Consider the following 16495-nt stretch of genomic DNA (forward strand, 5'->3'; position numbering starts at 1 on the left):
TATTTATTTATTACATTTTTATTCATTAGTAACAGATGTGTCTTCTTAATGAACCAGTTTGCAAAACTGCACAAGATAACAAAAGCAAGGACAAACATTAACCACAAACAAGGACTATCACATCTCTGTACTGTGTGCTTTAGACATAACAAGGCTGAATGAATGGTCAGTCACATGACTGCAGTAAGCTTAGCACACTGCACCAAAATACCTGACACAATGGATTTGAATCCATGTCTCAGTGGTGAAAGAAAGCAAAAATAAAAAATAACCAATCTGACTAGGAAAGAGGGGGGAAATATAAAAAAATATGACATGTTGGAAGTGGTGCAGGGATGTCAGGAATAATGTGTAGAATAACTGATGTGTGTATAATATTTGAATAGAGATGCCCTCTATCTCAACATGCATCATTTCCCAACTAACTGCACTACAGAGAGATTGTTTGATCTGCGTGAACTCAATTCCTCAGCCGTGTAGGACCCCGCAGAGGAGTAAATGTCAGGATGGAGGGATGAGAAAAATAAAGGAAAGAGCATATGTAGGGAGTAATGGAGGGGAACGACAGATGGAATTTACAGACACACAAAAAACCCTGATGTTGCTTTTTTTTTTTCAGCTGCTGGATGAGGCTGCACCTACACAGAAACATGCTTTGGCTGAGAATTTTCTGTTACTGGATTGGTCAGGATGAAAGAGGGACGGGACGCTGCTGCCTCCGGAGTGAGTGTGTCTGTGTGTGTGTCCTCAGATCTATGAATGTGTGCTTAGGTGAGAGACGACTGCTGTCTGCGTGTGCCTGCAAATGCATTCATCTGTATTTCTGCACTTTGTGAGAAAACATACCTCTGTGCCATTTTCAGCTTGTGCATGCCTTTTAGTGTGTGTGTGTCTGTGTGTGTGTGTGAGTGTTTGAGTGTGCGTGTGATTGTGTGCATTCCTGCATGTGTATCCTCTGTCCCTTAACTTACCTCTCTGCACTCACGTACTCCTTCTCAATAGGCACACAGGGCACCTTGCCCAGCCTCACTCCCATCTGGATGTCTCTGAAATGCAGACCCAGGTTCTCCCCCTGGATGGTCACCATGGTCCCCCCTTGGCGAGGCCCCGTCTCAGGGAACAACTGAACCAACAAGACAGAAGACGGAGACAAAATAAAGAAAAAAGAGACAAATAAATCAATATTTTTTACCACTTTGACCAGTGCATTCCAACACATATTCACAATAGCATAACACACACACGCACACATTAAGGACGCCAAATGAATCCACACTTTCATCTTCTGCCCCCATTCAGCCACACGACGATCCTTAATGTCCTCAAACAAACATATACACAGGCATAACACACATAACAACACACAGACCTACCAACCCACACAATATACGCACACACATACACACACCCACCACACAGAATTGCCCATTTCAGGTGATTCAAGTTTTAATGAAGAAAAATCACCCTCTTGGCTTTGAAAAACACTGAAAATGAGATAAAGAGAGGGTAAAAAAAAAAACAAAACAGTTGTGCTGACACACAGAACCAAACCAGCATCATCTCAGGGGTTTAATTGAAACTTATTACGCCGGCTTGGCTTCGTCGCCGGGGCTGTGGCAGTGTAACGCACAGTCGCACTGCCGACCCATAATGTGATTTATCTAGCCAGATTATGGCGCGTAACGGGGACAGGTGTGGTGTGACAAAACAAATATGGTGACTGATGGACGGTGGCTGTCACAAACACACACACACACACACACACACACACACACGTACACGCTACAGCATAGACATGCACACGCCAACCTAATCCCTAACAAGCATCACGAGGTAATTATGTATAATCTGTCCATTGCCCTGTTCTTCTGCAGTGCTTGGCTGAGCAGACAGTGTAGCGTGGAAATGCAAACTCAGGCGCTGATAGTAAGGAGGCATACTGCTGTTATTACAGAGCAGACAGTAACAAACAACAGACCTTGACAAATGGTGATTTCAGCAGTGTGGACTAGTTTGGGGGATGAACAATTTGTCTTGCCAGACACATGAGATACAATTCAAAACTTTTATATGGAAAAAAAAATCAGCAGAGCTCCAAACCCTTTCCTGAACCCTGCTTCAGAACCAAAGCCTATACTGTATAAGCAGCACCATTGCAGCACTTGGAGGTCAAATGCCTTGCACAAGGGCACCTCTGACCTAGTCATGGATGGAGGCAAGAGCATTATTCAATGACTTTCTCCACATAATGATAAACAGATGCTCTAATGTTTGCATATGCAACCTTTAGTGTACTGCCTTGCAAAATGTATGGGGAAGGAGCAGAAAATTAAAAGTTGTGACAGAAAAAAATGAAAACTGAAAGCCTCTGTGAATAGAATTAGAAACTTTCTGACTTTAGTAACTCACAGTGGTACAGGAGAATCAAAACAATCATCTCATATTTCCACAAACAAACACTTATGCCATCAGAATAACTGAAAAGATGCTATTGTCACGTTAAAAAATACACATATGGACACTTAATCTTTTCAAATTCAATATAAATACCTCATGATTCTTTTAAATGAACTTCATATTTTTTTTGCCAAGAAAAGCTAACAAATATTAGTGCGACAGATTGCCAGGGAAAAACCACATCTTGGATGCTCTTGCATGTAAGGAGAAAAAAACAAAAAACAAAAACACAATACATTTGGCAGCATCAAGCTAGTACAGACATTACCACGTATACACAAAGACACAACTTCACCAACAGCCATACACCTCCAGGCAGACAATGCCTGTTCTGTGTTCAAGAGTTTGAAATGTAATCTAACAATCATTGTAATGCCTGAATGTATGAAGTGTTGGAGTTTGAAAACCGGTACCCTGTGCGCCACTACAGAAAATAATCTGTAAAATAACACAGTAAAGAGAGTGAACTGAATGAAGAGGCCTAGAGAGAGAGACACAGAGCAGTCTAGATGGGGATAGTGCTGCCTGCTATTTGGAAGCTGACTCATGTTGGAACCTCAGGCGCCAGTGGAGCCTCAGCACTTTGGTTCCACAAACACAATAGCTAGTAAACACTGACCAGAGTGAGTAGCCATCAAGCTCTAGGGTACGATATGGATAACAGATGTCAGGGTGGGGAAATGGGGCTTCAGATGGTTTTGGAAGAATGAAGCTATGATACCACAGAACATGATATCAGCTAGCCACCAAGGCCTGGGATGTAAACACTGGCAAGGCCGCAGAGAGACAGGAAACAGAGACAGAGAAAGATGGGTGCCGTTAAAAGGGATTACCAACATCATTTGGGGGGGGCACACACACACACACACACACACGCGCAATTGTCAGCAAGTCATGGAAAAAGGCTTTCCAGCACATCATGCAGATCGTATACGTATGTAACATTAGAACTGCACTGTTTTTGGCGCTGAAGTATTCTGTGCAATGATGCTTACAAAGTGTGAAGCACACATCGGAGCGACCAGCAGACTTTACTGTATGAAACTGTACTTTTAACTGATCCTTTTCTTGGCAGTGGCATTTTCCCAGAATTTTCTGGGATCTGAGTGTATCCCTACACAGCTTTAACAAGTATCTGTGGTTAAGGGTTAACATGAACCTACAGCCAGTTGGGGCTTGAGATAGAGCTTTTACACCAAGTCTAAACAATTTATACCAAAAGCAGTACAGTGTTTCATAGAGGCCTCCTCCTTAGTTATACATAAACAACATCAAGTGTCCAGAGGTTTATTCATTTGATGCATTACTGTGGTTCACATTACTGTTGTTCTGTGGCTTCATTAGTATGACATTTACACTGACAGAGTTTCCAATACAAAAACAGGGTTTCATGGTCCTGTATGGTATTTCAGAGGAAAGGCAGAGTGCAATTTTAAACTGCATCTTTCATGAAAAGTGTAGAATTCTGGGAGCCCTGAGTAGAAGAATAAAGTGCCGGACATGGTTAACCAACAATAAGTAGGGATACAGACCAGACACAGATGCTTTTCATACTCCAGGCAACAAGGAGACTTCAGTTAGCAATAACATCGCCTCTGATCAACCACATTATGATCTCTATGTATCCGAAACATGATCGCTGTGGTACAGAAGATGGAGCAAGACCATCATACTACGAGCTACCATGAATGAAAGAATGTGATGGTTGTGTACCATAATAATATTCCTCTTACATCTGAGAGTGGATTTCCATTGGAGCCTCACAAACCCTTGGAAGTATAAAAGTATAGCACCACATAACAAGATAACTAGCGCTCACTGAGCCTGTGGGCAGGCAAGCAGATGCCACCCTGTAGAAATGGGGACCTCAAGGAGCTTTGGACTCATGTTGCAGTGATTTGACACAAAACTACTACATCCAGGCACATAACCACCGCTCTCTGGGGAGTGTAAAGTACAAATGCCCTGAAGCTGAAAATGGTTTTGGAAAGATAGTGATCTGATACAACAGAATCACATTTAAGCACTAACTAACTAGCAAGCCTCGGGGTAAAATTACAAGAGGACAACAGATGTATTTGTTCTACATGAGCAAACAAACTGATCTAGACCTGGGCTGTCCCCACCTGATACCAGCCACTAACCACTGAACCCTGGTAGTAATACTTGCCATTCAAAATTGCCATTCAGACTGAATGGCAATTCTGTTTTTACTCCATCATTCAGTGTGACAGTGTATTCCTTGTTAGCTATTTTGTCTGTCTCTGAGCTCTTGATAAGCCATCACTAATGACTTGTATGTATTTGGCTGCTTTGACGCCATTTCCCGAAAACACCATGGCTACGTTAGCCAGCACAGTTAGCAGAAGTGTTGCTTAGAACTGATGTCAAACTCAGAGAATGCAGGTTGTGTGTGCAAAAAGGAATGATGAAAAAAAAGGTGGTCACTCCACTGTGTCCACTGTTTTCCAATTTTAATACATGTCAGAGTTGAAGAAAAAGTTTGGTTTCATATTAATTTAATCTTTCTGTGTTTGGCCACTTTGTTTGAATACCACTGACCAACAATCCAGTCGGAGTAAAACACCGCGGCGTCACTCTGTGGTGGTGTGGCCTTTATACTGCAGTCCTGACCACACAGTAGCCACATCAAATCATCAATATTATAGCAGTGGTTTCCTAGTAGTAGTACACACAGCGTGTGTGTGTGCGTGTGCTCTGTCACATGGTAATCTTGCTGTGGTCTCAGTGGTAACCAACAGCACATGAGCTATGGAGGCAGCAGCCAGCAGCTGTTAGAAACTGGGAAAGTTGTTTATGTGGTCAGAAAACAGTTTGAGAATACTGCTAAGGCATTCTAAGCAAATGGGGAGTACGGGAAATTCAATTTGCAATGTTTTTTTTTTCTTTCTTCAGAATACTGCCTCAAAAACATAGTCCATAAGTGTAAATATTATGTTCAAATATTTAAAAAGCCTGGGAATACTGAACTGGGAATATCATTTTCACAAAAGTGGATTTTAGGTGTTTGGAGACTACAGTGTTATTAAAGGATTTTTGTTTTAGGATCAGCTGAGGTTATTTTAATGTGTTGAGAGACTGAGCTGACGGTATGCTCTCGTTGGGGGGGAATACTGCCTGCAATACCTACGTGATTAACCAGAACATCTACTGCATACAGGCCAGTCAGTACGTATTAGGACAGTATGAAGGAAAATGTCACAGTCATTGTTACCACAGAGACTAATAAACCTGTTTCATCTTAAAATAATAATGTCTAACCTAACCTAACCCTCTATTTAATGAAGTAGCTGAACCTTTAAAGGCCTAACATGCTGTTTTATGTCCAATGTGGTCTGTTCACATTACCAGCTTTGATTGAGAAAGGTAGAAATGTAATATTTTGTTATTAAATAACCAGCATTGAAGTGTTTACCTCCTGAAAAATGTACCTGTTCCTGTAATTATTTAAATTAGCCTGTATGAGGCTGAATGAGAGTTGAGTGAATAGTTCAAGTATCGATACTCATGATAGCTGATGTACTTGCTGAGTAAAAGTCTTAAAGTTGTTGTGCTACTTCTACTGGAAGGGAATGTAAACTAACCACAGCAAAATGAATCCATGAATCATGAGAATGGAGACAACTGCTACTGTCCCCATATCAAGATGTCTTTTACTTTTCCCTTTCATAACTCTTTAGACATTTATTACTCCCAGTCTCACTCCACTTGTATTATTATCATAATACTATAAAAACATATCACTCTAACTCTCTCTTCTCCTTCTCATGCCCTTGTGTACACACACACGAATATACAGATGCATGGACACACAAAGATAAACAGGTTTGCACTCCTTTGTTGTTTGTTGGAAATACTTTTTTTAAATTTGCAAATGCATGTTCAATTTATGCATTAACTACAACATACAACAAACATGCTGGAAGTATCCACATATACTTTATCATTCATTCAAGGACATATATACACATGGATAGTCAGTTTGTGTCTGTACACAACCACAATCCGTTACACACTTTATACGTACACACAGCGAGTAGCAGCAGCAGGATGTAACAACAGATGTGTGTGTGTGTCAGACTACATCAGAAGTGGTTACTATGGAGAACAGGACAAGTTGTGGAGGAACAACCAGAGGAGGTGAAGAAAAGTCCTCCTCCATTTGTCCCCTGCTCCATCAATTACTTCATTTCATCATCCTCTCACACATTAGACATTTAGCTAACTCTTTTATCCAGACCAACTTACAGCAGTAAAGGTTATAATGTTACATCATGTCGGTGGTGTTACCTGTTCTGTAAGGTCAAGGGTCAGAAACTCAGAATCACGCTACCCTGATCTAACAAGACTAACTGCACTTAAAACAAATGTGCAAAGAAAATACTTAATAAAGTGTGAATATTCTCAGATTTTGCACCTGCTGTAAAACACTTCTGATTATATTTTTACATTTTATGAAAGCCATTTTTAAAATAAGGTTGACAGAAATAAGGTTGTGATAGCAATAAAGGCAGGTAGAAAAAAAAGAAACCAAAAAAAAAAAAGAAAGAATGAACCTGGAATCTATTAGAGGCCAGTGCTGGAGTTTGGCCCTTACTAGACATGCCTGTGTATTCTGTGTCTCAAGAGCACCAGTTTGATGTAACAGTGAGTAATAAAACCATTTCTGTGCCAAGGGCAGGCACAGGCTCCTAACGTTTGTGTTTTAATAGCAACAAATTAAAACAGAGCAGCTTTCATTCTAAGTTCAGGACACGTAGGGCTTTCGTGACCACAGGGGCTTCAACAAAGAGAGCTGATGCAACGGCCTATCAAGGTTTACAAGCCTTGGATCTCTGCAGGTGACTTTCCACTCCTCATGAGCTGACGAGCTTATAACATGGCGCTCAAAGAAGCCGCGCCGCTTTTCTTTGCAGGTGATTTTAGTTACTGTAAACCTGGTTTCTTCTGGCTGTTGCCAACTGTCTTTTTTTTTCTTTCCTACAAATGGTGATTTCACTCTGCCTTCACTTTGCACCTGAAAATCTATCCACTAGCATGATGCAATCCTGACTTTACATTCTTTACATTTGCTGAACAGAATGGAATATGTTATTCTTCTCGACTGCAAAATGAACAATGAGAAAACACAGTTGCTCCTGTTTTTTCACAAATCTTGATCTTGATATTTGCAGAATTTGTTATCATCTGTTTTGTTTTTGACGTAAAAAAAAAAAAAGTCAATTTGGGAAAATTCAGCTCTGTTGCCAAGTATCATCTATAGCCAGAGTGGCTGTCATGGTAGCCAGTTTTAGAAGAGTGGGTGCAGCACTGAAGTTTGTGTGTTGTAAAATTAAAAAAAAAAAAAATTGAAGTTATTTTCAGCATGTTCTGTACAGTAGCCTGAAACATTGGATATTCTTCATGGGGAAGATACTGATTTCACTTCATGTTCTGTTTTTCCATTGTAAATATATAATTACAGGTCTTATTATATTGGTCTGTAGTATTTATAGCAGTTAATATTTGTACTCCTAATATCCTACACAGAGCACTTTGTTGTTTTTTTATTATAGTACTAAAAAGTGAACTATGTCCGTTAATTTCCATAGTTAATAAAATGAGATTAAATTAAATGATTTAATAGCAATCGAAACATAGCAAAGAAAATGGGGCACAATTTAAAGGCAGAATTTGTGATTGAAATATTAACAAGAGGATAGCCCACCAAATAATAAAAGGCTTAGAAGCCTTTTATTAGGCTTAGAAGCCTTTTATTATTCCCAAACTGATCGGCAGATCATTTAATACACAGACTACCACCACCATGGTCACTAAACTACCAACTAGGCCTTTAATCTTTCAGCTGGAACCACACACACTTTTGATTCAGGTTCAAACTCCACTTATGTTAGTGCAGGCAATGATGAATGTGCTGCATGACTGGATTTTGTTTGACCATAGCAAAGAGGTCAAGGGTCATGCTCGTTTCCATGAACTACCAATGTAGCATCAAACATGTCTTTGAGCCCTGGCTCATGAAGAATGCTGTCTATATCATGTCACTTCATCTACAAAGTTGAGCTTCTCTGTGATTTGGAACACACTCGATTGTGTGTGAAAGGAAGCCAGGCTCAGCGCTCTCTTTCTGTATATCTGGCGTTCCCATTAATGTTAACTGTAGAAGAAGTGCTGAGTGAGTTTGTGTGTAGCAGCATTTTTCTGCTTGTGTGCATTTGTACGGAAGAAACTTGAGAATAAACGACTGAATGTATGGTATATGAAAGCAATGAAAGGAGAGTGTAGTTCAGAAACAAGAGTAATGGGTGACATTCAAACTCTCTCACATGTACGTACAACAGAAAATCTGTTTGACCCCATAAACACAGAAATGACAACATTTCACACTCGGCCCAAAGTGACAGTTGTCAACTTGCAGCGACACACAGGAAAAAAAAAAAAAACACAGTGGTGCCTGAAAGCACATTAGCATCCTCTCATACACACACAATATCAGTGAATCTTGCAGCCTGTTCAAAATGTGGTGAGTGGTGCTGTATCCCACACACACACACACACACACTAACCTTAGTGATCTTCGGGTGGGTGCAGCGGCTGTTTCCGGAGGTGGCGTGCATCCACCCTCCACCTTCAGCCAGCTGCAGTGGGAGGTGGGAATTTCCTCCGCCGGTACACTCCTGCCTGAGTGAGCACTTCTTGTCCTGGATGCACCAACCACATTCAAACCTGGGGTCAGCCTTCAGGCACATACCACAGCTGTCCCGCAACGCTCTGCACTTGTACAGGTGGGCTGGGTGAGAGACAGAAAGAGTGGGAAAGAGACAGATATGAGATGACTCAAGAAGTAATACACAGTTAATTCAGTCACAGCTTGAGAATGAAACCGTCTCACTGGTTGAAGGGATGAACAGGGAAGGGATGATTTTTGATAATGCACATCATCTAACTTGCAGACTCAAATATTTGAGGTTCACTATATTCAATACAGAATAAAACATAGCTGGCATTCATTTATGTATGTTAGAGAGGATTAGGGTACTAGTTAACCAGCTTAATAAAAGTGTGTAAGATAATTTGAATTCAATTGCTCCACAGTTTGTGGTTTAACAGTGTGTTTAGCCAGGCTATCTGTTTCTGTATCTGTTTCTCCCTTGCAGCAAGTTAAGAGTGCAGCTTTGGACCGTCCGGAGATCGGAGGGTTGCCTCTTTATGTCTTAACTTTTGAGAAAAAAATTTTTTTCATTCACTTTTTTAACAGCTGCCAAAACTACACTTTCATATAGCATTTAGCTTGGTGAAGCCTAATTCAAATGCACAGTAGCTTTATTTTGGAAAGTTTACCTTTTGTATTCTACTTGAGAAAATGGTGGCAAGAAAAAAGTGAAAAAAAAAAGTAACCAGGCGTTAATGTGTCTGTGAGCGTGAGAGAGAGCAAAGGACCTGCATAAATGAATGTTAATCACCCACATAACACCTAAAACCTTCAGTTGGTGATTATTACCACTCTGAGGCTGTGATGATGAGAGAATAACTGTTTCCAGAGATAAATAGAGAAAAAAAAAATTAAAAAAACATGAACAAGCGACCTAGAGGGATATTACAGAAATTAATTCAACAGGTAATGTCTTCTAACGCCGACAGGGAATTGATAATTTGTTGTGTATAAAACCATCCCCTCAACTCCGCAGAGTGGAAAAAGTCATTAAAAGTAAAAAAATTATAAATAAATAAATAGATAAATAAATAATTAAAACCTCAAACACCTGAGAAGTTAGAGGGGGAGATGAAAGAAAACAGGGAAGAGGGGAGGATAAATTTTAGCTGCGCTTGTTAACAAAACAGCAACAAGAAGTGTTATGAATTTAAAGATGGTGAGGCCCCGCGAGGCTGAGGAAATCAGAGGAAACAGATAGAGTGGGAAAGAGCGAGAGAGATTGAGAGAAGGTGAGAGAGAGAGAGAGACGAAAAGGGACCTTAAACAACAGAGAATCTGAAAAACAAACAGAGGAGAGGAAGCCACACGCAAACAAGTGAGCAAAATATACTGGTAAAGGGACAAGTTGTTTTGATTTTTGTTTTGTCCCAATTTGTCATCTGTTAATCTCCATCATAATTATCTCAGTTGATACCCTATTGCCAGAACCTGCAGGCAGGTTTGTTTGCCGTCACACCAGTTAAACAGATTTGAAATCAGCTAAAGTGGAAAAACAGAGGAGAAAAAAAAAGAAAAGTGCGACAGACCATGCAAGATTCTCCTCCCTCCACCTCCTCCTTGGCAGACATACGGCGGCCGGACTTCAAAGCGAGCTTCTTTTGGATCCATCTGCCCGCCTTGGCCCTTCGCTCGCCCTAATCTGATTAGCCACGGCTCAGCTTAAAAGTAGCGCGACGCTAATTAATCTGAACCAAATGAATGATTTAATTAACATTAACATCTCCACTTTACACCGGGGCAAAACCGGGTCAGTGCCGAGCAGCTCTGCCTCAGACGGATAATACAGCTCCTCCAATTCAAAAAGAAAAAAAAGAAAGAAAAAAGAAAAGAAAAAACAGGGACGGAGCAGGGATGGATTAATAGAGGATGGAGGGAAAAAGGAGGAGAAAAGGAGGAGAAGGTCTTTATGAGATTTGTATGAATGAGGATGGTTTTATAATACGTGTTTCTAAGGCGTTTTAGACCTTCAACTCTAAGCAACGCATTAAACTCATATAATTATAATGGATATTCTGTGAGGCTTTAGAACAAAATAACCATAATATATCTATTGGGGGGTGGTAGGATTGTTGATTCATACTAATTACTCATCCATGACCACACCAGCTGTTTCAGAAGTGTGTCTTTGGCATCTTTTGAGGAACACTCCACTGGCCTGGGATGCTGCCTGCATAAATTCCTTGCCACCTAGAAAGTCAAGTAGCAAGTACTGCTTACTCATTGTCATAACAACAGGAACATACTTGTCAGGTTCACACACACACACACACACACTGCCTCTAAGATCATTGGATTTCACACTCCAAAACTCTCAGAGCTCAGCACCATCCTGTCACATGAAAAGCACTGACTGTGGCACACATCCCTGGAGCCTGTTACAAGAGCTATCTGGAGAACTTTGCTGTATAAAAGCTGATATCGGAAAGATGAATGTCAAAAGCCCTGTGATGAGTTTTAGTGAAAGTCAGCCAGATAACTCCAGATAACCTGTATAAACCCCCCCCCACAAAAAAAAACACGCTATCTTCATAGAATGCAGGAGTGCCCCAAAATGCCTCACATCTCACTGTTTTCAACTCAACAATGTGTTTATTTTCAACAGCGAGCTGTGAGTACATTTGGGGATTTGAAGATACTGCTGAAAAAGATGGGATTGTGTTTTTAAAAAGTATGAGGTTTATTCCAGCTGCAATATTTCACTCCTATTTCCTGTGTGTTTACTTTAAACTAGATATCGTGAAATACCAGATATCAACACTGGTGAGGGCCTCTCATGCTTACCTGAGGGCCACTGTAGGTTCTCCTACATGCTTAGAGAGGAAGTGGTGAGGGGAGGGATATTCAAATCCTACACACTGATCCTTCAAGTGTTTGTTATTATGAGAGACAGCAGAGGTTAAGCAAATACGTATTCCAAGCCACAGTCGGTAACTTTCACACCCTTATTCTGGTTCACTTGGCCCTGATCAAATAAAAGCAGGACTAAAGGGGGCAGTTACTAAGCCTGTCACAAATAACACCCTGTGATGCCTCACTGTGCCTGGGAACAAGCTCACAATGACAATGCTAACATGCTGATGTCGGGCAGGCATAATATTTACCAGGTTCAGAGTCTTTGTTAAGCATGTTAGGATGATAATATTAGAGCTAAACACACACTACAGCTGAGGCTGATGGTACTGAAACCAAAGCACTCAACAAATTAAACATTTGACCTAAAGGAGATGAAAAAGTCAGAGGATCACAGTATGAATCAATATAATTCATGGCCTTGTTTACATGAATATCTACGGTAACCTCTAGGGCAATGTATCCAACATTTGTAGAGATATTTCAATGGTGGGATGACTGACTGACAATGCCATCCATAGAGCCACACTGGCTAAGAATTGAACAGCACTGCCTTTTAGGTGTAGTAGGTTTTCTGTTGACAGGAAAAGGGCAATCAAAGAGCAGTCCTACAGACAGACAGATAACTCCTTTATTGTGCAGTTTGGGTGACTGACATCCTGCATCGTCAGTCTAGTTGAAGAAAACAAGTTAACAAGTACAAGTAGTTGGAGTTGAAGTTTACTTACTTCAAGCAAACTGCACAGAAGTTTGTATGGAAGAGACTCTACGCAGCTTCTCTCTGCTTGTTTGAACTTGAGTTTGAACTACAATTTTCATGCTGGCGTAAGTGAACCAAACCAAATCGGCAAATGCATTGAACCACAAGTTCACCTCATTTTACCAATAACAGTGAACAGTACAAAACGAAAAGTATTATATAATAACTTAACTTGATTTATGTTTCTGGCTAAAATGTTCCATTAAAGATTTGAATGTTAAAGCATGGTGTGCATAATTACTTGACTCACTATGTAAATGCCGGTAGTCCTGAATATATTATTTACTAAAGATAGGCATGTGTTGTCTAGTTGAATACTTATCTGATTAGGAACAGTCATCAAATCTATAGTTCAAAAACACAGAATACGATCCATTTACCTGATTGTAAAGAAATGGGATTATTTATTTTGTTGTGACAGCTTCAATACTGCTCAGCACATGTTAAACACAGGATGTTTAATCCCCAGAGAGAATCTTTCAGCACAGACCCACAGAAAAGCTTAAAGGAGCACATTTTAAACAAAATTACAGTGGCAGAAGAATTAGGTCATGACCGATAAGCAACTAATTTCCAAGCAATCTGCAAAATGAACTGCGTGTCTGACATTTATCAAAATGAGGTCAGATACAACACAAAGGATGTGAGATTAAAATGTGCATGTGTGTCTTTTTAAGGCTGAAATGAATAGTGAGCGGAATAGAAAAAAAAAATAGAAGAGAATGGAGTCGGGAGGGTTAGTTAATCTGACTCTAGACATGCAAATTCAGAGCAAAAGACTTTATGACACACTTGAGAGCAAGACTTATATTATCTTGTGTAATGGGACGTCTAAAATCATTAGCCTCCGCCACACAATGTATTACACTTGATAAAGAATTTAGAATTGGTAATTGTTTTCCACTTCATGCACAAATAGCGATTAAAAATAATAAATTCCATCCCTCCATGTCGCTTTCTCTTCTTCTTTATCAATCCCTTTATTCTCATCTTCACCCCTCCATTACATGGTGCATTTATCAACCTGTCATCCACCCATCTTTCTTCCTCTTCATCCTTTCTTCTGTCTATTGCTTTCTCCATTTGTTTATCTTCCTCTCTAACATCCATCCCTATTAATTTCTGTGTTGGATGTTTGTTTGTTATCATTGCCATCCATCAATCACTCCCTCTGCCCCTCTTTTATCCCACAGACAAGAATAGCGTTTTTCCCAAACGAATGGTACACTTTCACCTTTCTCCCTGATGGCTGTCAAAAATGAAATTACAGACTTCTTATGAAGGGTAAAAACTGCACACAGCGTTGCATCTTCCCAGGAAATCATTACCGACAGATAAACAAGCAGGATCGTCTCAAATAATTTTTTTTTTTGCCAAGCAACAATGCTGGCATGCTCCATCAGCTTGAGGGAAGAGAACAGAGAAGGAGAGATCACACAAAGTAAAGAAAGTTCTACCTTGAATGTTGGAGGGGTTGTCAATGACAAAGTTTCCATTCCACACCACGGAGAGGTCGACTGGCAGGTCACTGATGTCGCTGCCCTCGTAGTCATACTGACAGACAGAGACACAGAGAGGCAAGGAGTGTGTGAGAAAACCGTTGATTTATAATGGATTCAATGCAAATTGGAAATTGTATGAGATATTTTTTCATTTGCATAGTGATTCGCCCCGGCTTGTTCATTGCAGACAGCGATACAGCCTGAGCACGAACGCATGCATAAATCCATATTCACTAAAACAGACATATTTCATAAATACACAGAGGAAAAAAAAAGAAAAGGAAAAGACAGGTTACAGTTGAATGGCCCTGGCTGAAAGGAGACAAAGCTGGGAGGGGAAAAGAGGAGCAGAGGAGATGAGTAGGATGGAGGAAGAAAAGGACAGGACAGGTGACGAGAGGAAAATGGAGGAAAGGATGAGGAGACGAGAAGAAGAAGGGGAGATGGAGGAGGAGAGGGTGAAAGTCGACAGAAATCGGACACTGGCAGACATGTGAGAGGACCTTATTCGTTTACACATGAGCTAAGTGGTGGGATGAGGGTGAGGGAGAGATAAGATACGGAGCAGTGTAAAGTGAAATTGGCATTTCCAATTTGCTTCCTGACACACAGGATTTGGTAGACACGGTTTGACCATCCCATATGGGCAATGGGGACAGACACAACACTTATGATAAAGTTAAAACTTTCCTCCACTCTACTCCGCTCCAATTCCTCGACTCCAATACCAAACATGTTGAGGTATGAATAACATATATATGATGATGATGTCCCGTGTTGAAGATGAATAGTTGTTTTTTCCACAATAGGAAACACAGACCTGCATGGAATCGGTAAGGCTGGTGCTAATAGACTAAAAAGGCAGATCTGCTTGAAAACAGTGAGCTGCATGGGTTGTCTGTCTACCAGCAAATTAGATAAGCTACAGAAATACATGTAAAAAAAAAAAAATCATCGAGGTGAAGGCAATGAAATAAAAAGACAATCAGAAGAAAAAGAGGAACATAAACACAAGCACAAAGAAAAAAGGAGACATTGTAAGCAGCCACAGAAAAAGGAATGTGGGAAGTCTGGATTTCTACTGAGACAGTTAGAAGCTGAGAGGAGCACAGGCCGATGAAACCACAGGATTCTGGGAGGTCAGAAGCTCCAGAGCAGAGGGACTCAACCAAAACACTCTTTTGCCACAAAGGAAAGGCTGATTGGTCTTATTCCCTTCCCACTAGTTCAGTGTGACCCTAATCCATCACACATGAGGTAGGCTGTTGACTTTATGAGCATCACTGTTACATCCCACTGGCTAACGGCCTGTGTATGGCAGCTAGCAGCCCCAGTGAAACCACAGGACCCACACACACATATGCCCACATAGTACTCCTCTTCTCTCTGTGGTGTGGCCCCCATTAAACTTTAAGAGTTTGAACTTGTTTGCCGTCACCAAAACACTGGGTGAGCTTGTTCTCTTGTCAGTCCCTGCCCACCCTGCTGCCCGCCACATCATGCTTTATTCATACTGTCACATGGCCTGAAACGCCGACACAAACCACACTGTGACACCGCAACACCGTGCCACCAGTCACACTGAGCATCACCCACTGTCTAGCTCGCTTCCTGGGGGACACTCTGGAGTAAAAGCTGAGTTGTAGGATGAAAAAACACTGAAAACATTCAGGAGCAGAAGAGGGTTTTCAGGAAGGGAGAAGTATAATATCACTGAACCAACAGGTGTCAAATCTAATTGGAAAAGTGTATACTGCTCAAAGAGATCCATATTTAAATCTTGTCATTTTTTGTCTGTGTCATAAGTGAACAAGACAACGTGTCAGTGACTCTGTGAGGCAATACAATGCTGTACTTGTGCTATGCTAAATGCTAAAGTCAGCATGCACAACTAGAATGCTAATTTTGATGTTCATCGTGCATTGTTCACCATTTTAGTTTAGCTTGTTAGCATGCAAACATTCAGGGGTTAAAGTAGGATTCGGCAGGTGGGGGATCCCTAAGATTCTGCAACACCAGATCTAGGTATCCCCCACCTAAAGGGAAAAATGTGGGGTGTCCCCTGCAGTCCATGCCCTCCTACGCACCCCAAATGACAGGCCCACAAAAAGGGCTGTTGAAGAGACAGACAAGACCGGTAAAAATGTCATGGATTTTTTGACGGCTCACTAGTCCACATCATTATTTATT

General features: G+C 40.8%; 1 protein-coding gene across 1 annotated transcript in view; it reads right to left on the reverse strand.

The window, feature by feature from the left end:
• LOC121192792 (plexin-A1-like) overlaps window positions 1-16495 on the reverse strand; it is a 205640-nt gene that overhangs the window by 61970 nt on the left and 127175 nt on the right. The window contains exons 10-12 of the mRNA XM_041054679.1: window positions 14261-14357; window positions 9045-9268; window positions 972-1123 (exon numbers count right to left, since the gene is read on the reverse strand). Of these exons, the coding sequence (XP_040910613.1) occupies window positions 972-1123; window positions 9045-9268; window positions 14261-14357 (473 nt within the window). The remainder of the gene's footprint in view (window positions 1-971; window positions 1124-9044; window positions 9269-14260; window positions 14358-16495) is intronic.

This window comes from Toxotes jaculatrix, chromosome 2, assembly GCF_017976425.1.
Source record: "Toxotes jaculatrix isolate fToxJac2 chromosome 2, fToxJac2.pri, whole genome shotgun sequence".
NCBI lineage: Eukaryota > Metazoa > Chordata > Actinopteri > Toxotidae > Toxotes > Toxotes jaculatrix.